The following is a 25076-nucleotide window of genomic DNA, read 5'->3' as shown; positions in this document are numbered from 1 at the left end:
CTGTCCCCTCGTGCCCTGGGGACCCGGGACCCTCTCGCAGAGAACAACCTTCTGAAACTCAACAAGGGCAAATGCAGGGTCCTGCACCTGGGGAAGAACAACCCGAACACCGGTACTGGCGCGGGGCTGACACGGAAAGCAGCTCTGCAGAAAAGAACTGGGGGATGCTGGTGGAGAACAAAGTGTCTGTGAGCCAGCAGTGTGCCCTGAGGGCCAACAAGGCCAGTGGGGTCCTGGAGTGAATTAGGAAGAGTCTTGCCAGCCGGTCAGGGAGGTAATTCTGCATCTCTGTTCAGCTTTTATATATATATCTAAGAGATTATATATCTCGCCTATTCTTTCTATCTATCTATCTATCTATCTATCTATCTATCTATCTATCTATCTATCTATCTATCTATCTATCATCTATCTATCTATCTATCTATCTATCTATCTATCTATCTCTAAGGGGGTTGCCAAGAAGATGGACCAGGCTCTGCTCAGTGGTGCTGAGGACAAGAGGCAATGGGTAGAAGCTGATGCCCAGGAAGTTCCTGAACACAGGTGAAAAGTTCTTTACTGTGCAGTGACCATGAACTCGAACAGATTGTCTAGAGAGGGCGTGGAGTGCACACAGAGGTGGGACCAGATGATCCACTGTGGTCCCTTCCAGCCTGAACCATTCTGTGATTCTGTCACACCGCACAGCCCACCTCAGAAGGGCTGTCAGTGGGCCACCACGGGGTCTGGGGCCAGGTGAGATTCAGTTCAGCGTGTTGGTTCCTCCCGTCAGCCACCCCCATGCTCTGCTCCCCCAGGGAACTCCTTTAAAGGACACCCAAAGGACAGGGGGTCCCCTCGAGGAACGGGATAAAAGTTTATTGCATGTAACAACTAAACCCATGAAATATGTACATGTATTTACATGACAAAATGAATAAACCTAATTATTTACAACAAGAACCGTCCTTCACAAGTCTGTACATCAAGCAGTAATTGTGAAAATATATTTACACATGGGATCCAGCAGCTGTGGGCAAGATGGAGATGGGAAAAAACAATACCAAAGGGTGAGGTGAGGGGCACCACGTAGTCATGGACCTCAGTAGGGCTGGGTGTGGAGGCCTGTGCTGGCCTGCCCAGACACTGTCCCCACTCTTCAGAGTAGCAGTGTGGACCCCTGGCTTGTTGTGTCCTGAAGAGGTGGATGGCAGATTTGAGGTGGCTGCTCTTCCTCCTTTGTCTCAAAACTGCCAACCTGTGCCTCAGTGCCTTTCTGGGCCATTTCTCCTCCTCCTGACGCTGGCTGCCTGGTCCGGTCCCTTGCCCCACAGCCGCTGGTGGGATGCAGGCTGGGAGCTGGGGGTCTCCGAGTGCCTGGGGGGTTTACAGCTCACTGAAGCGCACCGCTGGCTCCAGCTTGTGGGACAGGGCAGTGAGGACCTTGTCGAACTTCTCGTAGCGCTCAGCCTGGCTGCTCTCAGCCCCACGGCTGCCCCAGAGCAGCCGCAGCTGGAACTCAGTGCTGAACACTTCCAGCAGCTCCGCTTTGCCCTGGAAACCTGCAAGAGGGAGAGTCAGTTCCCTGCGGTGGGATCCCCCACACCTGTGGGATGCTCCATCCTGGTGCTGGAGCTGCACACTGAGAATATGGCAGAGGGAAAGGGGCTCTGCTGTCCCCACTGCTTACCCTGCAGCTTCACCTCAGCATTGGTATGGTAGAGCCCACCATGGTGAGCCACCATCCGTGCTGCCTCCAGGTGGGCCATGACCACCTCCACGCCGTTGTCGGTGGCCTCCCAGGGCTCGGGGCTTTCCGTCAGAGCCTCATCCCGCTCCAGGAGAGTCACAAGGGGGATGATGTGGGGAAACGTGGTGTTGGTCAGTGGTGGCCCTTCTGGGGAGAGAGGCACTCTTAGGACCCTGCATGGCCCTGTGACCCTGTGTCCCCCTCCCCATCTCCCTGTGGAGTGCTTATGTGGCCAAACGCTGCCATGACACCAGGCTGCCACCGTGCTCCCAGGAGAGGTTTAAGGCTCAGCTGGACACAGCAGCTGCTGTGTCTATTCGATCGTTGTGCCTGGGGCCACTGCCTTGTCCAACACCAGCTCCTCCCAGCCAGGGTTTCTGGCTGTGTGGGAAGGGAAAGCTGATGGCCATGCTCAGGCTACATTTCCCAGGGCTGCAGTGAGGAACAGGTTTGCAGACCACAGGGCACCAGGCATTACAGACACATGGCTTTTCATGTTTCCAACTGGCTGCCCTGTCCCTTGGTTTGGCACTCACTGCCATGCGAGCACAACAGTTTGGCTCAGCTGCTGGTTTTATTTAGTTATGAAATGCTTCCTTGGGAGGGAAGGGGCAAACAAGGCCAGATGGGCTCTGCTGAGTGCTGGGGCGGGTCAGCAGCCAGAGGGTGTCTGGCACTAGCTGGGACAGGGTCAGAGCTCTCAAACAGTGCCCAGACAAAAGTGGGAAGGAGAAAGGAAGTGAGACAAGGGGAGTTGCTCCTGTTACCTTTCCCTTCATTCAGGCTCTTCAGGAATGGCTTAAGCTTCTTCTCATAGAGGATTGCACCCTCTGTGTGCCGCTGCCGCAGCACCATCCAGGTCTGCTCCAGCCGGGCGATCTGAAAGGAGATGGGGCAGGTAGAAGATGCTGGGGGCAGCACAGCTTCCAGGCACCAGGAGAACAGCCTGAAGCTGGAGCCATAGTCCCCAGCCTTGCCCACAGCAGTGCCTGGTGCTCTTGAAAACAGCCTCCTCCACCAGTGCTCATGGCCAGACATGGCACAGCTCTGGCACTGAGGCTGGGCTTAGGATTTCTCCCCCTGCCTGTGCCCCAGGACAGCAACCCTGTGTCACAGCCGCCTTGAAGATGAGATGCAGGGAGGGGGCAGCCATTCCACCTCCTTTGTGCAGGCAGGAAGCAAGACTTCCCAGCTGGGCTCGATTTAAAATTGAATTTTAATCTCTTTTCATCTTCCAAAGGGAGCAGTGTGGCCCGGAGACGCTGCTGCCACAGCCTTGAGACTGATTTCTATTGTACCGGAGGGCAGATTCATTTCCTCCCAGGAACACAGCCCAGCACAAAACAAAAAGCCCAACCACCGAAAAACAATTGGATCCTGGCGGGACTAGGCTGTCTGCTCCATGGAGGGGATGGCTCTTCCCCTTCCCTGCTTGCATCCCAGCGGATGGGGCCCCACGCCTCCTACCCGGGGCATTTTTCCCTTCCACCCATCCCAATGACTCTTGGAGCCTGCAGGACACAGGGAGAGGGACATATTTTGAGCAAGGAGGTGAGCCCAGGCCATGAGGACTAAAGGAGTGTCCCCGTGTACCTGTGTCATTTCCAGGGCGCTCATTACAGCTGCAAAACTGAACATGTTCCCCATGGTGCTCTTCAGCTCGGCAGCCAGCTGGATGGTTTTGTGGAGTAGGGCTGCCCGCTCCTCCGTGCTGCCTGTGCAGCCCAAGATATCCACAGCGATCATGATGGACATGGTGTGAAACCTGCCAAGAGGCAAGACACAGAGCGGGGTCAGCACAGGGAGGGGGGATGCTCGGGGGGCTTAGACAGGGCTTGTCCTCTGCCCTCCCCTGTGCCAGGCTGGGAACACCCAGGGGAGCCAGACCAGGCCGTGCAGGGCAGCCCGGTGGGCTCATTTTGGCCATGCTGTGCCATACCGTTCCAGCAGGTCCAGGCGGAGCTGGTGGCCGTGGGGAAGGGTGAGCAGCTCCATGCCAGAGCTCACCCCCATGAGCCGCTGCATCTCCACTGTCACACCCAATATCCGGGCAACCTGGCAAGGAAGGTGAAAGCTGATTAGACCTTTGTTAATTGAGGAGAGGCTGAAATGTTCTCGGGCAGCCTCTTGTCCCAGCCCAGCCTCTGTCTGCCCTGGCTGATACACCACGGCAGAGCCCAGCAGGGATGCTCCAATACTCAGGGGTTGTCTGATGTTCAGGGATGCACTGATCCCTGCCAACCCAGATCAACTGGAGGGCAGCAGTGCCCATCCCTCCCTCCAGGCCCTGGCCATACCAGGCAGTCCACTTTGGTGATGTGTTTGGCCAGTGTCTTCACGTCCGACTCTGCCAGCAGCTCTTTGACCTTCTTTAGCACAGTCATCTCCAGAGGTTTGTTATCCAAGGGGATGAGCAGTGACTGGAAGGCAGCAGGGTTGAAGGAGGAGGTTTTTTCCATGGTGGGGGGCACAAAGCCCACGTAGTCCAGCTCTGCTTTCAGCCTCTGCCCTGCCTCTGCTTCCCCAGAGCTGTTCTCCACAGTCCCTCTCTGTCCTTCCTCCACCTTTAGCCTGTCCACGTAGCTCTTTGCTGGTAGCTGCTTGCTGTCGTGGGCTGGCCGGTCCCTGCAGATGGGCGAGGTGGGGTGCAGCTGGCAGTAGTGCCCCGTGTCCGGGTCGCTGTAGCTGTTCACGGAGGGAGAGGGGGAGGCACGGGCGTACCCATGGCAGGGAGTCGAATGGGAGCTGTGGGCAGGGTCTGGAAGAGGTTTGCTGTTGTTCCCATGGCACAGTTGGGGTTCGCTGGACCTTCTTATGACCGGAGAGGCCGGGGTGATTCCAGATGCTTGGCAGGCGTGTGGCTTTAGCCGTGTGACTGTAGGGAGCAGATGGGACACTTGTCAAAGCCTGAAGATGCACACACACACATAGGGACTGCAGATGCAGCAGCCCAGAGACATGGGGCTCAGTTAAAACCCCTCTGCCAAAACAGAACAACCTGGTTCCAGGACAGCTGCACAATGACGCAGCCAAGGACTGCGCTGAGGTCCCTAAGGTCCCCCTCCTCAGGTCCCTGCAGTGTCGAGTCCAGGCTGATCCACAGCCCCATGTCTCCAGAGGGATGAAGAGACAATGCCTACCTGTACTGTAAGCAGGTGATGCTGGGTTCTCAGAGATGGGGGACATTGGGGAGTGCAGGTCTTGGATCTGGTCCACGCTGACAGCACAGTTGCGAATGATATCTCTGTGGTGGGGCAGGGACACGCTGGGGAGGAGGCACAGGGCACAGGTTAGTCCCTTGAAGCAGGGCTCAGGCAAGCACAGAGAGGCTGGGATGAGGGTGTGCTGCCCCAACACCTCCCTTGGATCATCACCTCCTTCCACATCTACCCATAACAAGTTCAGCTGGAGCAGTGAGCAGGTAGTCCCTGCAGCAGCTGGGAGCAGAAGGGGTCACTACCCCCGAGCCCCATAAATCAGAGACAGACCTTCCTGCAGGGACCCTGGTCCTATAGAGGAGAGCAGAGCAATGCAACAGTATGCCATGCCAAGCCAAGGTGCTTGGGATGGCATGAGTTTGGTCCACTCCAGGGTGCTGTGGGGAAGGGAATCTAGCAAAGAAATAATGGACAGTAGTTTTCTAGGGTTGTGCTGCAAAGTGGTATTTAACACTGTGTTTCTATATTTCTGCCTGGGAGCTGTGTTGGGCTGGTTAGGTGAAACATTGCTCTGACCCAAAGCTTAGGAGAGCTGGAAAGTGCCTGGAAACAGGACTTGGGAAGTTACGTAACAAGCAAGGAGGTCTTGGGCTGGTGGGGCAGCAAGTGGTGGCCTGATGCAAACACTGTGTGTCAATGGAGTTGCAAAAGATGCTGAGTGCAGGGAGGGTTACAAGGAGTTATGGCAGGTAATTCACGGCCTTCCCTGCTGTGGGTGAGGGCTGGGCTGCTGTGATGTGTTTGGTCTTGAGCACTGTGCCTCAGCAGTGGGAGGAGGATGGGACAGCAGTGGTGGTGATAAGGGATTTGGGGAAAATGTGAGTGATGAGGAAAGACTGATGGATCTGGGCTCTTCTTCTGGAAACACATATGCTCTTCTGGAAGACTGAGTGTTTTCCTTTTCCCAGGCATAACAGTTGGTTGCCTGTTTTCTGCTGCTGCATTCTCACCCTGCGCTTGGGCTCAGAAGGTCAGGGTGGTGACAGAGCAGCTTGGCTTAACAACAGGCTGTGTCCTGCTGGAGGCAGGGGTAGATGGGTCTGCCCTTGGCTGCTGCATGTGAGGATATGTGTGTGGCCCTGCCTTCCCTGCAGGGCTCTGGGCAGCCTGGGACTGCCAAAAGTGAGCCATACAGAGGAAGTCTCCTCCTCCACCTCTGGAGAAGTCCAGCTGGCCAAGGTTAATGTGAACAGCTCAGCTTTGTGAAGGCTGTGATCCAGAGTCTGTGCGGACTCCATCAGCACAGACCCATCAGTCTCCTCCTGCCCATCAAGCTTTCAGCTCTGCTTGGTAACTCCTTGCAAATGCTGAATGGAAAGGGCTCTGAAACTAAAAGGGCCATTCAAAACCAAACAACAAGTGCTGTCTTGGTGTCAGAGACTGACTCTCCTCTCATGTTTGCCTGGGAAAGCTCAGCTCCATGGCTCTAACAAGCCCTGACATGCTTGTAATCCTGGACTGGGTGATTGTAAAACACTCTCTGGCTTCTGGCCTGTGATGCTAAAGTCATGTCTGCTCGCTGGGCGTCTGCTGTGGTAGCTCAGCATGGCCAGCAGCCAGCCTGGGAGAAAACCCCAGTTCCAGTCGAGTACTGGTTCTTCCCCCATGCTTCTGCTGGTCTCTCTCTTCCATCCCTGATCCCCACCCTCTGCCCTGCACCCAGAGAGCAGTGACTGAGCATATCCTGCTTCATTTCCGAGGCTGATCCTCTGCCTAGCTGAGCAGGGATGAGCCTGCACGCTCACCTGGTCGGGCACCCCTCAGCCCTGGTGATCTTGTCTGCGGTCAGGCCGTCTGTCATGGTGATGCTCCTCCTCTTGATGTGCCCCCCTTTCTGGGTGGAGGGGCTGTGGGCCCCGCCGTGCTTCCCGTTGGCCAGCCCATAGCTGGCTTCCAGGTAACGCAGGGGGAAAGTGCGGTTGATGGGGCAGTAGATGATGGCCCCGCTCTGCTCCGAGATGGCCTTGCGGTTGCCCACGTAGAAGCGGACAAGGGCAGGCACGTTATCAAAGCTCTCCTGCTCGAAGAGGTACTGCACGTGGGTACGGCCATCGCTGGACTTGACTGTCACCTTGTTGATCTTGAAGTGCAGCGGCTCGTTGCGCCAGCGGCACGTCAGCACATAGTCACCCAGGCTGGTGAGAGAGTCACGGATGAGGAAGTCGCCATTCCTCTGCACGAGGCTCTCGGACACCTGTGAGGGGGACAGGGCACAGCTTAGCCACAGCCACGCAGGATGGACCACAGGGATGCTCTGCTGGGGTGTTATCTGGGCCACGGGTTGTTCCCCTTGCCCCTAGCTCTGAGCCACAAGAGGGCATTTGCTGTGGCAAAATCAGGCAGCTCAGAGCTAATGAAGCCCTTGACCAGGTGTTTCCCAGGAGGACAGGCTGGTGGTTCTGTGTGGCCTCAGGGTGCTCTCCCACAGCATACCAAGTAAAGGGTGCCCAGAGCCACCCACCTTCCCCATCTCACCTCCCGGGGGATGCGGCCGTGGTACCAAGCATGGCTGCGCAGGTCAGTGCTGCTCAGCTTCAGCTCCTCTTCCAGCTCCTTGTGAAGCTTTTCTGGTGATGAGTCGAGGATGTATTTCTCCTTGGAGAACTGTACAGGAGAAGAGAGAGTGTCAGACAGTGCAGCAGCACAGGGACTGGGGAGGGAAGGGCTGGCAGGATCCCCATGTGGGGACTGTGGCACCTGCCAGGAACACAACTGTCCCCAAAGCCCAGGTAACCCAGCTGTGTGTGAAGATTACTTCTTGTGGTAATGTGCCTGTTTATGGGCCAGGTCCTGTCACCAGGAGCCCTCGGAGGGTCTGCTGGTGGCATGTCCCTATCGTGCCTGGCCACCCTGTGCCTGGTGTGCTGCCCCTCTGCCCCAAGTAAGAGCTGAGTGTGGTTAGGCAAGAGAAAACCCCTTAAACATCTCTGGGGCTGAACTGCCATTAGAAGCATCCTTTCAGGAGGAAGCCTGCATTATTGCTCCTCCTTTAAACATCTATCACAGTTCCCCTTTCAAAGGGTTAACTCTGATGGCAGCATAAACAGTAATGACAAATGTAAAGGGAACCTTCTGCATCTAAATTAGCTTTTAGAAATTAGCTTTCACCAGCACTGGTGCACCTGAGCCTGGAGGAGGCAATTTGCCCTCTCCTTTCCCCTGGAGAGATAAGGGATGATGGCATCATGAGTCTGTTGGCTGGAGCCTGCCTGCCCCCCTCCCTGCCTGCTGCTGGGCCAGTATTCCCAGAGGAGAGCTGCTGGCATGGTGGAGCCAGAGGATGTTTGGGGATGTGAGCACAGGTTTGGGGTTCCTGTGTGTGCCTCACATGAGGCCAGTTCTCCTGATTGACACAAAGGCTTTGTGGTGATCCTGCTGTGGTACCGACAGAACTGCCCCATGGAGCAGGGCCTGGGAGCCAAGACTCCTGGGTTCCCTTCCATATCCCAGATGTCCTGAGGGGGGGGATATGTGTGGCACTGCCATGGGCTAAGAAGCTCGGATGAGGCTACTGGGGTGTCCCATTCCTCTGCTCCCACGAGCCAGGGTGGCTGGGTGGCCTGGCTCACCTCTGGTGGCAGTGCCAGTTGTAAGGAGGCAGTGAGAACTGGCCCAGGTCCCCGGTGCCTGTTGAGGCAGGATTCTGGTATTGCCTCATAGGACAGGCATGGGCTTGAAGCCCTGCTGACACTGCTCTGGCACTGCCAGAGGAGCAGACTGGCACTCATGGCTGGCCTTGTGTGGCAGCTGGTTCCCCAGAGCACAGGGGAGCAGCCCCATGCCAACACCTCAGGGACTTGCCTTAGAGCTGACCTCTGCCCAGTGCCCCATCCTCTGTGTCCTGTATTGATTCCTTCTGCTCCTCTACTGATTGTGAGCAAGGGAAAGTGTAGAGCACTGTGCTGCTGTCCTGCCCTGTACCCACTGTTCTTGTTGCATTCTTGAGTCCCTCAGCAGGACCCTGACCCCAGGCCTCTCCTTCCCTGGAGGAGATGTTCCATTCCTCCTGGTAACTGCATTCAATCACCAAACCAGGCAGAGATCCTGTCCTGGGGACCCTACTCCAGCCTGGGGAGATGGAAGGAGGCAGTGGCAAAGGGCCTGTGCTCTCCAGGGCTTGCTCTCGCCAGCCTGGACCTGCCTTTATTCCTCCCTTCCCAACTCATGTCAAGTCAAAGGAGGTGGGAGAGTGGAAGCAGCCTATGAAAACAGTGTGGATTGAACTCTGATTTATTCATCCAACCATGTTTATTCTCCCTAGGAGAGGGTCGTGGTGACTGGAGCTGCAGGGATGTGGGAATTGTCTCCCCCTGCCCAAGGGCTGCAGGGAGCTGAGCACTTGCTGCTGCTCTGGACCCTCCTGGAGACAAAGCCACCCGGCGCTGCTGAGCCCGATTAAAAATAAATGGTGGCCGGCGGATGCTGCAGGGGTCCGGCTGCCTCCTGGGGGGCCCAGGCCGAGCTGATCCTGTTTCCATGGTGACAAATCCATTGCCATGGAGCAGACCTGGCTTGGCCGAGGGGTGGTGGGGGACCCTTGACTGCAGCACCCTCTCTGTGACACGGTTCCCCCCCAAACTCTGGGGTATCAAGGGACCCCCAGGAACCTCTGCTGTCTGTGCAGGTGAAAGACATCAGAGCTGAGCTGGGAGCAGTTTGGATTACAGCTCTCCCCCACCACCCCTGGAGCAGGGATTAGTGCCTGTTCTGCTCAGCATTGTACATCTGGGTTTTCCTCCAAATCCTCCCCATGTAAATGTGCAGGGTAACAAAAACACAAGCCCAGCTGAGCAGTGCCTGCTACCTCCAAGCCCAGATTTGGGCAGCAGCTGGCTGGCATCCATGCCAGGAGCCATGAGCTAAGCTAGCAGGAGAGAACAGGAGGTTTGGGAGAGGCAAGGAAGGCTTTGTATCTTGCACATGGGGGAGGGAGCCCAGTAGTGAGCAGAGAGTGTCAGAAGCCACCTTCTCCAGCCATGTGGAGGGCACAATCCTTTTGGCTCCTTGCCTGGGTAGCGAGATCTCACCTGATTTGCATGGTCACTAAGAAGCCACTGCTTGGAGTGACTGTCAGGCTATAATGGCTGAGGAGGCAGCATGAGACTGATCATGGGGAGCCTTTTCCTTGATGTGATATAACTGAGACCGCTCCTTGTTCTGAGTCTCTCATGCTACCCTAACATGCCAAAATCACCTGCTGCTCCTCCTGTGTGGGAACTGGGCTCCCTATGAGCCCTTGGTGCAAAAGACCCCTGTGCTGCGAAGGGCCGCGTTTGCTCCAGAGCCCTCGAGCAGCGCTCGGGTTTCCCCCGCTCCGTCGGGAGCGTGTCTCAAAGGAGCCCAGCCCGCAGGCTGCCAGCTGGCCAGGGGCCGAGGCGCTGGCAGGGCCTGGCACGGCACGGCCTGGCGGGCAGCGGGCAGCCGGGCGCTGTCAGGAGCGCACGGGCGGATGTCTGAGAGCCGCGCTGGAGAGGCATCGCCTGGCGCCCTCGGCTGTGCCAAGGGAACGTCTAAAGATGCACGGCCCCTTGTGAGGTCTTGCACACTAATGTGGGTGTGGGGAGAAGCCTGGACTCCCATTAGCATCTGGCTGGAGTGCGTGGTGCTGGGCTCCAGCATGAAGAACCCCAAGGCATCTTCCAGCTCAGCAGGAAGAAATGGGGATTGGAGCGGTTCTCCCAACCAGCCATACCAGACAAACCAGCTCAAAATCTGCCAGAGATGATGCCAAGCTTTGCTTGAGGAATCCCAACCAGCAGCCAAGCTGGCTCGGCTGGAGAAAGGAGAGTGCCTCGATGGGCTGTTTCACAGTCCTGGGGCTGGGGAATCCTCTGGAGCAGCCATGCAATGGGGCAGCTGCCATGAGAAGGCAATTCCTGAGGCTCTCCCTCCCTGCCTGCTTCCCTGACTCTCTGTGCTGCTTTCTAGATGGACGAAGTGATTCCCAGCTGAGTGGCAAGGACTGGAACTGGTAATGGAAGGGCAAGAACTGCAAGGCTGGAGGATGCTGATGCCTGTGGTGTGTATAAAACAGCGGCTGTCACTCAGCCTGCTCTAAGGAGAGCTTCAAAGGCTGGCATTTGGCTTTCTATCCTGGCAGAGGTAATCTTTTGAAACTGGAGTGATTTCCATTCTGTTTTCCTGCTCTCCCCTCCCAACCTGGAGGAGTTGCAGATGAGGATGAAGTCAGCTTGGAGACCAAGGTGTACCTACACCCCACCCTGCTGATAACATCTCACTAACCTCAAGGCACCAAGCACATCTGTTCTCCCTCCTGCTCATGCTGCCTACCCTGTGCTGGGACCCTTGCTAGGGAAATCCCAGCCCCTTCTGGAGTTCTTCACCCCTGCTCTGGCTGCTGGAGCAGCTCTGGGGTCTGGGAAGCAGAACAGTGAGGAAATGGAGTAACAAGCCATTGAGAACAGGTGTCTGGGGAAAGCCACAGACTTGCATGAGGGGTCTTCTTTGCCTCCTCCACACCTGGCAATGGGCTACTTCAGTGATGTATTTTGGAGCAAACGTCCTTGCTGAGCATCACAGCAAACCCAAGAACCATTCTGCCCGCCTGATGCAGGACTGCTGCACTTACCAGTCCAGGCACCACCCAAAAATGGTTACTCCACCCTGCGTGACCACAAGAAAAACCCATCACAAACAATCCCCAGGTTGTTATGGGCATGCTCTCAGTCTGCATGTCCTGCTGTGAGCCAGTCTGTCCTGCTGATCTCGATATCCTTATGGAAATCACTTGTTCCTCTGTCCTCTCTTGCAATGAGTCTAAGAACCTAAATGGCCTCTGAGAAGGCATCAGCCTATCTGCCCACCCCATAGGTGACTGAAGGCATCTCTTGGTTATGTCACATCTCCATTAGTCCTCACTGAAGGCAGATCTTGGCTCAAGATCTTTGTGCTGGAGTTCAAAGCCCTTCCTAGGACTAGTCCCGGCTACCCTCATGGTCTCCTCTCCCCTTGCCTGTGCTCCTTTGTGGCAGCTCTGGAGCAATTCTATCTCACTGGCAGGGGTGGGGTGCAGCTGGGGTCGATGACCAGGAACATCTGGGTGCTCTGAGGTGGGACAAGCACCCCAGGTTGTGTGGCAGGGTGGTGGCATTTGCTGCTACTGCCACCCTGGGGGAGCAGGTCTCCAATGCAGTGATGGTGTGTGTGTGTACACACATTTCCATCCATCTATATATTACTTATCTCACTCCAAGACGGCGGCAGCGGCTGCTGCTGCATCCCTTTTCGGAGCTGCTATTGGCCAGAAATGATGTCAGTGCTTCCCAGGCTGGGTGCACCGCCATTGGCGGTGAGCAGGGATGCGGCTGTCAGCTGGAAGTGCTCCAGTCATTCATGGGGACTTCAGTGTGTGTTTGCTGGGCACGCTTGGACACAAATAGATGGTGAAAGATCTGGCAGAGCCAGGTGAAGCACTTAGGGCTTCACTTTTAACTCTTTCTCGGGTTGGGATGGAGTGCCCTTCATCCCTTCTCACATCCCCACATGAGAGCCAGATGCTCACCTGTCCCTCCCTTGTTCTGGCAGCAGCTGGCTGAAAGCACCGGCTCACCCCCTGCAATGTGCAGCCCAAGGGCATGTCCTCATGTTGCTCAGTGGCCTTTGGACAACTGGAAAAAGCTCTGCTGCTTTTCCCTTTTCACCCCCACCAGCAATCAAAATCCCTGGCTTTGCGCTGAGATCAGCCGCAATCATGACAAGACTTGAAATGCTGCTTCTGGGCTCCTTCTTACCCAGAATAATCTCTCAAGCTCGGCACCTACCTCGCTCAGCAGGAGTACTGAATAAGACTGCCAGCTCTCTTGGCTGCCAGCTCCCTTCTAACTTGCAGTATACTAAAGCTCGTGCTTCAGAGCCTGCTTGGCTCCTGCAGTCCTAAACACCTTTGCTCCTGAACTCAGTAAATGAGGGAACCAATTCCCAGCACCATGCCCCCCTTGTGCAAATGCCAGAGTCCAAAAATAGGACAACCACACCTGTGCCCAGACAGTGGCAGTGCTGGAACCACCACAGGACAGGTGACAGATGGATCCCAGCTTTCTCCCACCAGTCAGACCTGTGCAGTGCAGCGCAGAGATGGAGACCCGGGCCAAGAAGCTGTGTGTTCATCTGGGCTGGATCTCCCTCCTGTGCTCACTGATGCTCCGGCCACATGCCACCTTTTGCGGGATGCTAAACGCTCCCCTTCATGAGGTCTGCTGCAGGTGAGGGCTCCCTGCAGAGAGACTTTTCTGCCTGTCAAAGCGCTGGTCTGGGGGGATGTGGTGGCCCTGGCTGCAGGGGGGCCGAGCTCTGCCCCCGACCCGGTGCTCGGCTCACCCCGTGCTCGCTGCCGCCTCGCCGAGCGCGCTGCCCGCAGCAGCTTCGTGTGAGCCGGGGCACCGCAGGGCTCCCCGGGAGGCTCCCCCGCTCTCCAGCGCTGCACCCGGGGGTCCAAACAGCCCCCGGCAGGTGCGTGGCCGGGGGTCCCCCGCACGCTTCCCCTCCCGCTGCCCCCGCCGCCTTCCCCACGCGTGCGGCTGCCCGGGGGCTCCGCGCCGAGCGCAGGGCAGCCGGTGCGGTCCCACCGCCGCCCCCGCTCACCTGCACCTGCATGAAGGAGCCGCGGTAGAAGCAGCAGGCGGCCGCGGACAGGGCGCTCCACAGGCTGCACCGCTCCGTCATGGCGCGGCGCGCCCGGCGGGGGCTGCCCCGGCCCGGGCTGCACCGCCGCTGCCTCCGCCGCCGCCGGGCTTCAATTTCAGCCGCTTCCCCGATTACCTCATCCCTTGTCGGCGGCGAGGGGCGGGCACGGTGCGGCGGCTCCGCCCCGGCCCGCCCCTGGGGGCCGCCTCGGCTCCGGGGAACCGGGGAAGCGGCGCCTCGGGGGAAGCCGTACCGCGGCTGTCTGCGCCCTGCGGGGGAACTGGGAACCAGCTCCTCCGAGGGGAACCTACGCTCCCCTGCCACAAAGGGAAGCGGCATCCCTGAGGGGATCGGGCAGCCCGGCTGCCTGCGCTCGGAGGGGAACTGGGAACCAGCTCCTCCGAGAGGAACCGGCACTCCCATGTCGCAAAGGGAACAGGCATCCCTGAGGGGATCAGGCACCCCCGAAGGGAAGCGCCAGTCCCGTGTTGCAAAGGGAAGCGGCATCCCTCAGGGCATCAGGCACCCGGGCTGGCTGTGCCTTGAAGAGAACAGGCACCTCTGAGGGCAGCGGGCATCCCTGAAGGGAACCGGCACCCCGGCTGCCCGTGCCCTGAGTGGCACTGGTTCCTCTGGGGTGACTCAGCTCCTCAGAGGGGAACAAACACCCTGAGGGGAACCAGCACCCCTGGCTGCCGGTGTTCTGAGAGAAACTGGCTCCTCTGAGGGAATCAGACACCCTGAAGGGACCCTGCACCCCTTTTCTCCCCATCCCAAATCTGCCTGCTCTCCCCAGTGATGCTCATGGGTCAGGAGCAGCCTTACCCCCTCTTGTGCCTCCCGTCTTCCTTCACACCCACACGGTGATACCGTTCTGGGGGATACACCAGTGCCCACCTCACACGGCAGGGAGCCGGCTGCCTGCTTCCTGTGTAGGCTGTCTCTGACTTGTGTTTAATTAAGGCTCTGCTTCGGTTTAATTAAGGCCACAGTATCACGTATGGGATGTGCAAGGCAGCACTAAGGACTCAAAGCATTGCTCCAGTCTTGACTCCTAAATAAATCCCCCAAACCCCTGCCTGAACCCACTGCCGGCAGCTGCTCTGTGCCGGAGACAGGCAGGGGCTCCCCCAGCCCTGGCAGTGACAGGGATCTATACCTTGCTGTTCTCCTTCCACATCTATCCTGCACTGCCCTGCCTGGATTTGGCTGTGCTTCGGTAACTGGGGACTTCACCCTCCCATCTGCAAAACGTGTCCTGGCCCAAGGAGCCCAAGGCAATGCTGTGACCTCGGAGAGGTATTCCTGCTGCCACCGACCACAGAACCCTGCAGCCTTCCTGCTAATTAATTCAAACGAGCCCCTCACATCACCAGGCAAGGAGACAGCATCCGAGGCTGATGAGATACAGGTCCCTGCCTGAGCAAGCAGCTCCTCCGCGCAGAACAAAGAGCTCAGAGGCGCTGGCTGGGCTCTCACTCTGTCCCTGGTTTTGCAGGGGGGAGAGGAGGCAGGAGAGCAGCACAGCTGAACAGCAGGACAAGCACAGCTGAGGCATGAGAGAACTGGTGGCAGCACACAGCCTGCAGGCAGGGAACAGGGGGCAGCAGGTCCCATGGGTCCCATGGGTGCCTGCAGCTCCACCAGCATGGGCAGGGAGCATGGACTCTCCTCCTCGCCTCCTGGCTGGGGCTGAGGGACAGAGCAGATGGCGCTGTGCAGGGACATGCTGCTCCAAAAAGATGTGATGGTGAATCATCCTCCTGCCAGGGCTTCTCCCCTGTGATGGGCTCCATGGTTTCCTATTGAGGCATTCACCATAAAGTGAGCAAGACCCTCGTGGGGTGCTGCAGGGTGAAGTCCTCCAGCTGGGAATGTGCTGCCCCTCCTCATAGGAAGCTGAAAATCCCTGACTGAGCTCTCACAGGACGTGTGACAGATTTACTGGTTGCTGTTCTCCCGAAGGGTAATGTCTTTCTGCAGCTCCTTCACCTGCACAAAGGCCAACACTGGGGTGGCTGGGATGTTGAAATAGAGAGCTGGGAATGCAGATCCCCAGGCAGCTTGGAAATACCAGCCCTTAGGCTATTATTAAAGCACATTAATTACCGAGTGCTTATTGATCCTGGTTTTCCAACCCTTTCTAGCTCCTGGTTGCATGTCTAATAGGCCAGGCTTGGTGATAGGAGCACTAGCCCTGGCCGTTTTGCAGCTGAAACTCAAGGGATAACGTTTGGCAGATCCCTGGTGCACACCTGGACATAGACCTGTCAGCCTTTGCTCATGAGGGCTTTGCAACACATCCTGTCCCTCTTCCTGACTCTCCTTCACTGGCTCTTTTCTCCCTGTCTTTACTTTGCTAATCCCTCACAGGTGTTTCACCTCTGCTTATTTTCCTGCCAGCTACACTGACCAGTGGCAGATCCCAGCTCCATCCTCCCTTCCTCCAAAGGCAGGCACGGCAGCCTCTTTCCAACCCTAAATCCTGCAGGACCTGGGGCTGAACACTGCTGGGTGCTGAGCACCCTGCAGCTGCACGGGCTGCCAGCCAGGCACAGCGCCTGCAATCAGCTGGAGTGTCCCTGTCATCCCGGTCACTCACACTCCAGATAATTACTAATTTGACTAAAATAGCTGCTGTCACTGCAGCCATCAGTTGCTTTGCTGACCAAAGGGAAATGGTGTATAAATCACAGCCCATGGGCTGTTTCTGGACACCACAGGGATGGATGAGAAATAAAGGCCAGGTACCTCAGGTCTGGGATCTGACTGGGTGGTAGGGAATTCTCCTGGCTCACCAAAAAGTACTTGATCCCAAAGGCAGAGCCATATCCATTGCTCCCCACCTGTATTGTTTCAGTCTATTAAATCATGAGGCATAAAATGTGTGCATCTCTGGGTGCACACACTGACAGTGCCAGGAAAAACACCCCAAACTGTTCTCTTCTTCCCCTTACCCCTCCTTGCCCTCACAGGACTTGCCTGTGCAAGCAGGAGTTTCTCTGCATATCCTGAGGTCCCCAAACCAGGGCCCTTCCCTGCGCTGGCTTTGCAGGGGAAAATGAACTACATCACAGCCAGACCCGATCTGCCCAGTCAGAGCTTTGTTGTCCTGGCACTCGTCCCACTTCCAGCCCTGTGAGCTCCCATTCTGCCAGGCCCACATGGCTTAAGGGCGCAGAGAGGAGAACATCCCACCCGCGGGATCGCTCTGCTACACGTCACAAACCTCATCTGACCCCAGTGCCCAGAGGCTGCCAGCTGCCAGACTCGCCATGTGGGGTCCTCATTAGTCCCAGGGATGGACACACAGGGATGTGACCCCTGTTGCAAGCAGCAGATGAGCTCAGGGTCCAGCCAGCTCTCTCCCAAGCTTGCCACAGGGGGTTCCCACATTTCCATGTCTGGCTACAGCCACCACCAGAGGCCCCAAGTCCAAAAGATGAAGGTGCAGGGCTCTGTGCTAATTAGACCACCCAAGCTTGGCACCTCAAGTCACTTCTCAACAACGCCATCTGCCCAGTGGCAGACTAGATTAGATCCCCACTGGGCAACTGGACTCGGGGAGCTCCAACTCTACTTAAACAAACACCCCAAAGGCTGTGGCATAGTAGTGACCACCCTGTCACTTCAGGGGGTTTCAGTGCTCCCAAACCTCCCAGCACCCCTGCCACCGCTCCTCTGTGCCTGCCCAGCGTCCCATCGTGCCAGCAGCCTCCTGCAAAAGGGCTGCTCTCCGCCAGAGCCAGGCGCCTCACTAATGAATTTCTGGCCAGACATGAAGAGTCCTCAGGAATGTTAATAGTTTGCTGAGGATAAGCAAAAGATTTGGAGAGATTTACACCAACTTTCATGTGACGGCCACGAAAGTGGCTCAAACCCTTCCGTTTCTTTACGTGGGGGTGGAGGGAGGAGGCTGCGTCTGTGGGCGTTCACAATTCCATGTCTGGGAACATGAAATGCAAGCAGCTCCTGTGGGAACAGCATTGGGGTGACCACGTAGGGTTTGTGTCTCCTCTGTGTCCCCTGTCCTTGCCAGAAATACCTTCCAGGGCCAAAGAGAGAGCCCAGAAGGGAGGAGGGGTGCAGAAATGAGCAGCCTGCTGGTGTAAGCCCTGTACACTTCCAGGACCACCATCCCCTCTCCACCCCTGGCACCCAGCTGGGACAGGCTGTGATCACACTCTGTGTCTTACCTTCACGTATTCACTGCCAGACTCCAGGCCATCGTGGTGGCTAAAAGGAACAATAAAAATATGTAAGTAAAGGGCAGTAATTTGTGACATTCAGATTGAAGGCAGTGGTGGCACAGCTGGAGGAGCTGGGGTCTGTGCCCCTTGTCTTGCCACGGTGCCAAAAGCATGGCCATGGTTTTGGGAGAGGTTCCCAGGGCCCCAGCACTGTTCCTGCCTGCTCTGTGCCCACTCTCAGCATAGGGCTTATCCTCCCTAATGCGATCAGGGGAGAATGAGGCCTTTTTAGAGGATCTCACCCCAAATCGGCTTGGGACTGTGTGAGCTGAACCAGGGAGACCCAGCAGCCAGGCTGGGGTCCCTGCAGGTCACAGTGCTGGGGGATACATGTCAAGGTGAGGGGCCCTGTGCCCTGTTCCCTGGCAGAGCTGCATTCCCAGTAAGCAGCTGTTGGGACATGCCACCCAGACAAGAATTTTTGACTTTATGGCTTTTTGTGACCCTACAGAATTCAAACTCCCACCAAAGCTAGGCCTGAACTGTGATGTCCTGACTAGGACTGCTTTTCATGCTCTTATAGGTCCAGGTATGAGTCTGTATGGAGGAGTCCCAGGGGAACAACAGAGAGTTCAAAAGGAGAGAGGTTGTAACAGCCTGAGCTGGGATGAGAGCCTGAGGTCTCACCTTTCAGAATAAAATACAAAAATCCAGATGTTGTTAACCAGAATCCAGAACCTGTTGCCTCCCCAGTGCCAAGCTTCAGTATGGACATCCCACTGTTTGCCAAGGTTGCTTGCCTGAGCACAAGGCAGCAGCAGGAGCCTGGGGATGGCACACCAGGACAGGCAGCTGCAGCTAAGGAATAACCAAATCCCAGGTCATCACAGACCTGGGATGTCCCTTCGCTTCCAGGAGCCACCTTGTCAGACACATACTGGGAACTGCTGAGGGTCCTGCACACAACTTCTGCCTGAGACCTGCACTGGTAGCAACCCTGGGGAGCCAAATTCCTCCTCTGTGGTCTCACTCCACAGGTTGAAGGTGGTGCCTGGTGGCCTCCCCAAAGGGAAGCAGAGATAGCAGAAGCAAACACTACCAGACATTTTTCCACTGGACATCCCCCATGGCATTAGAGTGGGTTGTGACAGGGTCCACATGAATCCCTTGTAGTGTCCAGCCCTCCAGAAGACAATGAAACCCTTGGAAGTCTTTAAAAATGTGTGGATGGGCACCTCGTGCCTCAGTTTCCCCCTCTGTAGAGGTGCCTCCAGGGAGGTTTTGGCTGGCAGTGCTGCCAGAGGGGTCTGCAGGGAGTACCAGGCAGTGCACAGCATTTAGGGACATGGTTTAGAAGTGAACATAGCAGGGTAGACGTTTGAACTCAGTCTTAGTGGTACTTTCCAACCTTAGATATTCTGTGATTCTCCAAGCCCACACTGCAGAAACCGCATCCCCTGGTGTCCAGCTTGAGACGGGAAAAAGGGGTTGGAAATCAAGCCCATATTTTTTGGAGGTGAAGAAAATAGCAGAGCATTTGGGAGCGGGGATGGATGCAGGCTCCCCATGGCAGCTGTGGGCTGTCTGCCCACCCTGGCGTTGCCTCTCCAGCCTGTTTGCCCTTCACACGCTGCAGAGCTGCCTGGTGCTGCGAGAGCCGTGAGAAAAACCGGCAGGAGGACGGGGGGCCTCTGGGCAGGAAGTCGGGAGCATGGGAGCAGCTGGGAGACACTGCGAGGGCCCAGGCAGGAGAGGCCCCTGTGCCGGGGAAGGGCAGCAGCTGGGACCGCAGCCCCCCTGGATCTGCACATTCCTGGAGGAAACGGCATTTTTGGGGGCAGACGAGCGCCTGGGAGAAATTCCAGGGCTGCCTTTCGGAGTGCAGCCGTGGCTGAGCTGCTGGGACCCAGAGCTACAGCAATGGTGTTGGGGAGTGGGGGGTTGGTGGGGTGACAGCTCCCTTTGGGCTCGGGAAGGCATCACCATGACTTGCAAAAGTGCCAAGCTCCAGGCTGGCTGCTGGGAACAGTCCAGGAGGATCCTGTGGGTCCAGCCCTGGTTTGAAGCCTAGGCTCTGCTTTCCTTGGGACACTGGTGCAGGCTGTACCCCAACTTGGGTAATCAAATATGGACACCTCGTGCCTCAGTTTCCCTTTCTGTAGAGGTGCCTCCAGGGAGGTTTTGGCTGGCAGTGCTGCCAGAGGGGTGTGCAGGGAGTGTCAGGCAGTGCCTGCGGGAAGCGGCGTTTCCGTGCCTCACGCATGGCGTGCGTGCAGGGAAACCGAGTCACGTCCGCCCTGCGCCCTGCCAGCGGCCACCTCCCGTTAGTCAGCGTGTCTCTGCTGGGGTCACAGCCACCGCCTTGCTCTGAGCAGCTCCACAGGCTGGGTGCCACTCCCTGTCCCACAGCAGCACAATTTCCCCCCCTCACAGGCCTGATTCTGGGAAAGCCCTCCCGCGTTCGAGCATCCTCAGCCCACCTTGTCTTGGGGACTGTCCTTACCAGAAATACTCTGGGGAGGCCAGGTGGAAACGTGCCTCAGGGCCGTATTTATTTCCGACCCTCAGGGAACATGCTGCTGCCATGGCCTGGCAGGAACAGACTGTCCCCATCCCCAGGGATGTGCCTGCACAGGAGGAAGGGCTGAGCCACAGCATTATCCCGGTCCGACTTCCTCCCCCCCGCCCCACAGCAGGGCCTGGCCTTGGGATGGCTCTGGCAGACGGTGCTCCCTGAGCCAGGGGCTCTAGGTTAGAGTGTGGAGGGGCAGAAATAACCCCGATGCCAAGACCTGCTCTGGTCACTCTCGTGCCTCAGTTTCCCTGGCAAGCAGCAAGGCTATACCCATCATTGGGGAAGCCTCATACGATGCAAACAAGCATTTGGCCCCCATTTTTTGGGAACCCACTCCCCAGATTCAAGACACTCATGTGACCCACCCATGTCCCACTGCTGCTTGGCTCCCAGCCATGCCGGCTTGGGATCTAAGTAATTTCTGGGAGACAGAGGGTCTGGGTGAGCCCTCTGCAGCTCTCGGGGACTCTCTGCCACTGCTGGGGCTCTGTGCTCACCGAAGGATGTGGCAGTGCCACCAGCCCCCCAGACCTGCGAGACCCTGCCTCGCCGGGGTAGCCGCAATCGCTGGTGCCGGGTCTGCTTTGATTTCAGCAGCTTTTTCCTCGAGGAAAACACCACCACGGGCTGGGGGCCTCGGCACCCGAGCAGCGGCTCGGCTCCGGTATCTGCGTCCAAGTTTAGTGCCCGCCCCAAGCAGAGCCCCTTCCCAGCCTCTCCCTCCCCATCCCCTCCGCTGTGCCGGGGGCGAGGGGTGGTCAGGGGGACAGGACCCCTTACCTGCCCTGTCCCAGGGTGGGAAACCTCCTGCCCAGCGCTGTCATCGGCCCTGCGGGGTCCAGCCTCAGCTCCGGGATGGGGAGCAGCTCTCCCGCGCTCTCCCGCCTTGCACTGAGCGTCGGCACTTCGGGGCGCGCAAGGCGGTGGCGGACCCTCCTCCTTCCCGTCCCAGCCCTCCTCCGGCCCACCCTTCGGGCCGGCAGGAATGTGTGGCCGGCACAGCCCGGCTCCCACCGCTGGCACGGATTTCTCCTCACCCCGCTCCCGGGACCACCCGGACCTCCCGAGCGCTCAGTGTCAGGAAAAAGAGCCCCCGGCCCCGGGGCGGTGCAAGGGGAACAGGGACAGCAGGGGCCACTTGAGTGCAGAGAGAGGAGAGTCTGGCCAGGGAAAAGGGGAGAAATGTTTTTGGGAGAAATTTGGAGTCGTTTTGCCTTTTCCCAGTCCCACACACCCTGCTGGGCTGGGGTCGCATTTGGCCCCTTATGCCCCGATGCCATGGGGCTGGGGGATAAAAATCCCTCTGGTTGATTCTGCGGTCAAAACCCTCCAAAAAAATTCATCCGTCATCTCAGAGGGCTGAACCGTCAGATTCCCCCGGAGGGGAAGATTGTGCCTGGAGTGGGGGAGGTTGTGCCGAGAGTGGGGGTTTACTGGGAGGAGATGAGATGGGGACAGTGTCTGGTTTCAGGATTTGCCCCTGTGCCTTGGGAGAGGCAACGCTGCTCGGCAGAGGGGGAGAGGATAGAGGGGATGGAGAAGAGTGAGAGGCGGAGGCGGCTGTAACAGTGCTGCTGTGAGCTCTCCGCAGCAGCACATCCTGGTGCTGGAACAGCCGCCGCAGGACAAAGAGATGCCGGGACAGAGCGGGGCTGCGAGATGTTTCCACCCCGTCCGGAAACAAGAGGGAGCAGAAATCCCACAGGAAACCTCGTTCCCATGGAGCCGCTGACCTGACCATGCTCCAGCTGTGCTGTCCCACCGGCCAGGTGCATCCCGCTGGCACTGTGGGCACGGGGGGGACATTGCAGTGACCCTGGTTGGTCCCAACCCCCTCCTCTTGCCCTGGAGGGGCATAACGGGGGGTCTTTGCAGAAGACAGAGCAAACCTCAAGGGCTGTACCTGTCTGGGGAGATCTTGTCAGGATGCTCTTGTCCCTTTTCCAGCAGATCCCCGTCAGTGCTCTCTGCTGCAGCTGCTGCGTCAGGGCTTGTGGTTTGGCTGGGGTTGGGAGCCAGGCTGGAGCTTGGTGCCTCTGTGCTAGGGCAGGAGCCATTTCCCACAGGCTCCTGGTCTGTCCTGGCCATTGCTGCCTCCAGGATGTCCCCAAGTTCAGCTTCTTCCTCCTCCTGCTCTGCTTGTCCAGCAGCTGACGATGAGTCTGTGCCTGGGCCAGGGGTGCTGGACATCTCAAGGCCCTTGAGGCTGGGAAGCGGGGCTGTCTGGGGGGTTTTGTTGTTGGAACTCCCTTTCTCCCAGCAGTTCTGGCTACCCTTGTCTTTGCCCAGGTTCTTCCCTCCCTTGCCCAGATTTACCCTGGGCATGGTGCCCATGTGGGAGTACATGTTCGATGACTGGGCGTAGGCGCCAGGGCTCTTGGGCACGGTGTTGAGATCATCCTGGGTGCTGTCAAAGGGCTCTCCCAGGAAGCCGTGGGGAGGTGGGAGATGTGGCCCGAGGCTGTCGGCAGAGCTGGGGACCACAGAGACACGCCGCAAGGTGAAGGAGCGGGGGATGCTGCTCAGGCTCCCAAAGCCTTTGAATTTGAATAACTCTGGCAAGGAGAAAGGAGTGATGAGTGTGGGGTTACTGCTGGCACAGTGTGATGATGGTGGGTCCTAGAGCCCCTGGTTCTGGATTAGGGTGGGCATGGGGCACTATGCAGCCTGGTGTCACCCTGTTACACCCACATATGCAGTCCCAGCTTGGCATGACATCCCTGTGGTCTGCTGTGTATATGATGCTGCTTGAAGCATCTCTGCTGGGTACCCAGGAACTCTGCTCTGGTCCCTTGCAAAGCAGAAGTTTCCTGTGCCTGGCAAACCGAGCAGCTGCATCTTCCCACCACAGCAGAGAGGGGGAGGAAACACCCAACCCAGGTGAGCAGGCAACTCTAGCAATGATTTCTCCCTGCCTACTTCCTCCGGGGGACTCCAGGCAGGGCTGTGCCCATCCCCACAGCCTCAGAGCAGCCCTGCAGGATGCAATAAAGGGACACACAGCATCTCCCCGGGGAATGGGGGTCCTGGACACACATGACCTGCCCACATGTGCATGTCTCACCAGCGCGGTGGAGCAGGAACCGCTGCTGTGGGCGGGAGATAACCTCCCCACTTCCTTACTCAGCCCCTCACCAGCTCCAGCTGCCACCTGCAAGTGCTGAGCACGAACATGTTCACCAGAGAAATATTTATATCTCCGGCGGGCGGCTTTGCATTTCACACCTCAGCCCCAGCTCGGCTCTGTGTGTCCCTGCAGCACAGCCTTGGATGGTGCCGGTGCCAGTGTCGGTGTCAGTACACAGGGTGAGGGAGCCTGTGGCTGCACTGCTGTTGAGCACTGCTTCCCTGCCAGCCCCACGTGGTGCTGTGGGCATCACTGGGGGTTTTGCAATGTTGATGCTGCCCTGCGGCAGATTTGCAGGGCAGGAAGCGGCACATTGCAGAGGTGCTGAGCAAGGACCCGGGGGTGTCCGGGGCTGCTGAGCCTCTGATTCCCACCTCCGGCTGCCATCCATGGCTCTGCAGGGCATCCCTGCAGCTAGACAGGGTGGAGGGGCTGCATCCCAAAAGCCCTTCTGTAAGGCAGAAACCTTGTGGCCTGAGTGCAGCTAGAGGCAAAACTACTTTGTGCTAAACATCCCCTTGGAATCCAAGCATCTTCTGCTACCTGCTGCTCCTGTGGCTGCTGCGAGGTGGGAAAGGCAGCACTGGGCATTTTCCCCATTTCCCCACCACTCCACCACAAAGGAAAATCCCAACTGGGATGGGGCTGCGGGTTTGGCCAGTGGAGGGGTCCCGGAGGAGCGGAGGGACTGGCCCCCGTCTGGCGCCGGCCCCGCGGCAGGAATGCAAGAGAGCACAGCCCAGCGCTGGGAATGGGGTGAAGGCCACTGCAGCCTCCCCCCGGGGCTCCGGGGGAAAGCCGAGGTCTGTGGGAAAGTGCAGAGCTCGCTCCCGGTGGGTATCAAGCACTTCCTCCCAGAAGAGCCAGTGGGAATCTATTCCCAGGCTCCCTCCCTGGCTCCTCTGGGTCACCCCCATCCCTGTGCTGCAGGAGCACCCTGGGCTGAGGGTCCTAGCCACCCCTAGCCCCCAGCACCAGCTCATACCCCAGCCATGCACCCTGAAGGGTGTGATTTAAGGAGTGAAGACCCCCAAACCCTGCTGTGCATCCCTCTGGTCACATCCCAGCATCCAGCACAGAGCTGAGCTGCAGCAGACCAGTCCCAGTCCCGGCACCCAGATCCTGAGCCAGCACCCAGCCCTGTAGATGGAAACCCTCAAAGCCCCTCACCCCGATGAGCTTCCTAACAAAAGCAGAGCCTATCACGGCTCCAAACATCCCTGGATGGCATGACCCCACCTCTGGATGGGCTGACCCAGGGAGCGTGTGAACACACACTCACACTAACTCTCACACATCCTCCTACCCACCGAAATGTCCAGGTGAGCACCCCATTGCCCACCCACCCTGTCCCATGGCCACTTACTGAATTTCTTGAAGCCCCATCGTTTCTGGCCCTCAGCCATGGCCGTGCTGGTCCGAGGCCACGGGGACCGAGAGGGACAAGTATATAACTGTGAAGCCTCCTCCTGCTCCTCCCTTCCTGCCCCCCCCGCAACCACGCTCGCTCAGCGTTTCCTCCCCAAGTGTTGTCATCTGCTGCCAGCCCCGTTGCTGTCCCTGCCTGCCCTCACGCTGTCCCCACAGTTCC

At 57.9% G+C, this 25076-nt stretch overlaps 1 protein-coding gene across 4 annotated transcripts; it reads right to left on the bottom strand.

Moving 5' to 3' along the window:
- Nucleotides 1–433: 433 nt before the first annotated feature.
- Nucleotides 434–24956, bottom strand: SH2D3C (SH2 domain containing 3C). 4 transcript variants are annotated; one of them, XM_063409826.1, is made up of 12 exons: nucleotides 24852–24956; nucleotides 22262–22913; nucleotides 17790–17829; nucleotides 7426–7554; nucleotides 6696–7144; nucleotides 4873–4997; nucleotides 4030–4607; nucleotides 3672–3787; nucleotides 3326–3497; nucleotides 2500–2611; nucleotides 1673–1876; nucleotides 434–1544 (listed from the first exon to the last, which is right to left on the bottom strand). In XM_063409826.1, the coding sequence occupies exons 1-12, from the start codon at nucleotides 24889–24891 to the stop codon at nucleotides 1369–1371; spliced, it is 2793 nt and encodes a 930-aa protein (XP_063265896.1). In that variant the 5' UTR covers nucleotides 24892–24956; the 3' UTR covers nucleotides 434–1368. The 4 variants fall into 4 exon arrangements, with proteins under 4 accessions (XP_063265896.1, XP_063265895.1, XP_063265897.1 ...); XM_063409825.1 differs by having other exon boundaries at nucleotides 435–1544; nucleotides 1673–1879; XM_063409828.1 differs by lacking the exons at nucleotides 22262–22913; nucleotides 24852–24956 and adding an exon at nucleotides 21139–21401 and having other exon boundaries at nucleotides 445–1544; nucleotides 1673–1879.
- Between the last annotated feature and the right edge of the window lie 120 nt (nucleotides 24957–25076).

This window comes from Prinia subflava, chromosome 12 (genome assembly GCF_021018805.1).
Source record: "Prinia subflava isolate CZ2003 ecotype Zambia chromosome 12, Cam_Psub_1.2, whole genome shotgun sequence".
Lineage (NCBI taxonomy): Eukaryota > Metazoa > Chordata > Aves > Passeriformes > Cisticolidae > Prinia > Prinia subflava.
This window is presented reverse-complemented; position numbering and strand designations above follow the sequence as displayed.

Coding starts and splice junctions, on each gene's coding strand:
- SH2D3C (XM_063409825.1), bottom strand. CDS start 24,891: ATGGCTGAGGGCCAGAAACGATGGGGCTTCAAGAAATTCA. Junction 7,145..7,425: donor ACGGCCGCATCCCCCGGGAG/GTGAGATGGGGA, acceptor TCCCCCTCACAG/GTGTCCGAGAGCCTCGTGCA. Junction 3,498..3,671: donor CGCCTGGACCTGCTGGAACG/GTATGGCACAGC, acceptor GCCTCTTGGCAG/GTTTCACACCATGTCCATCA.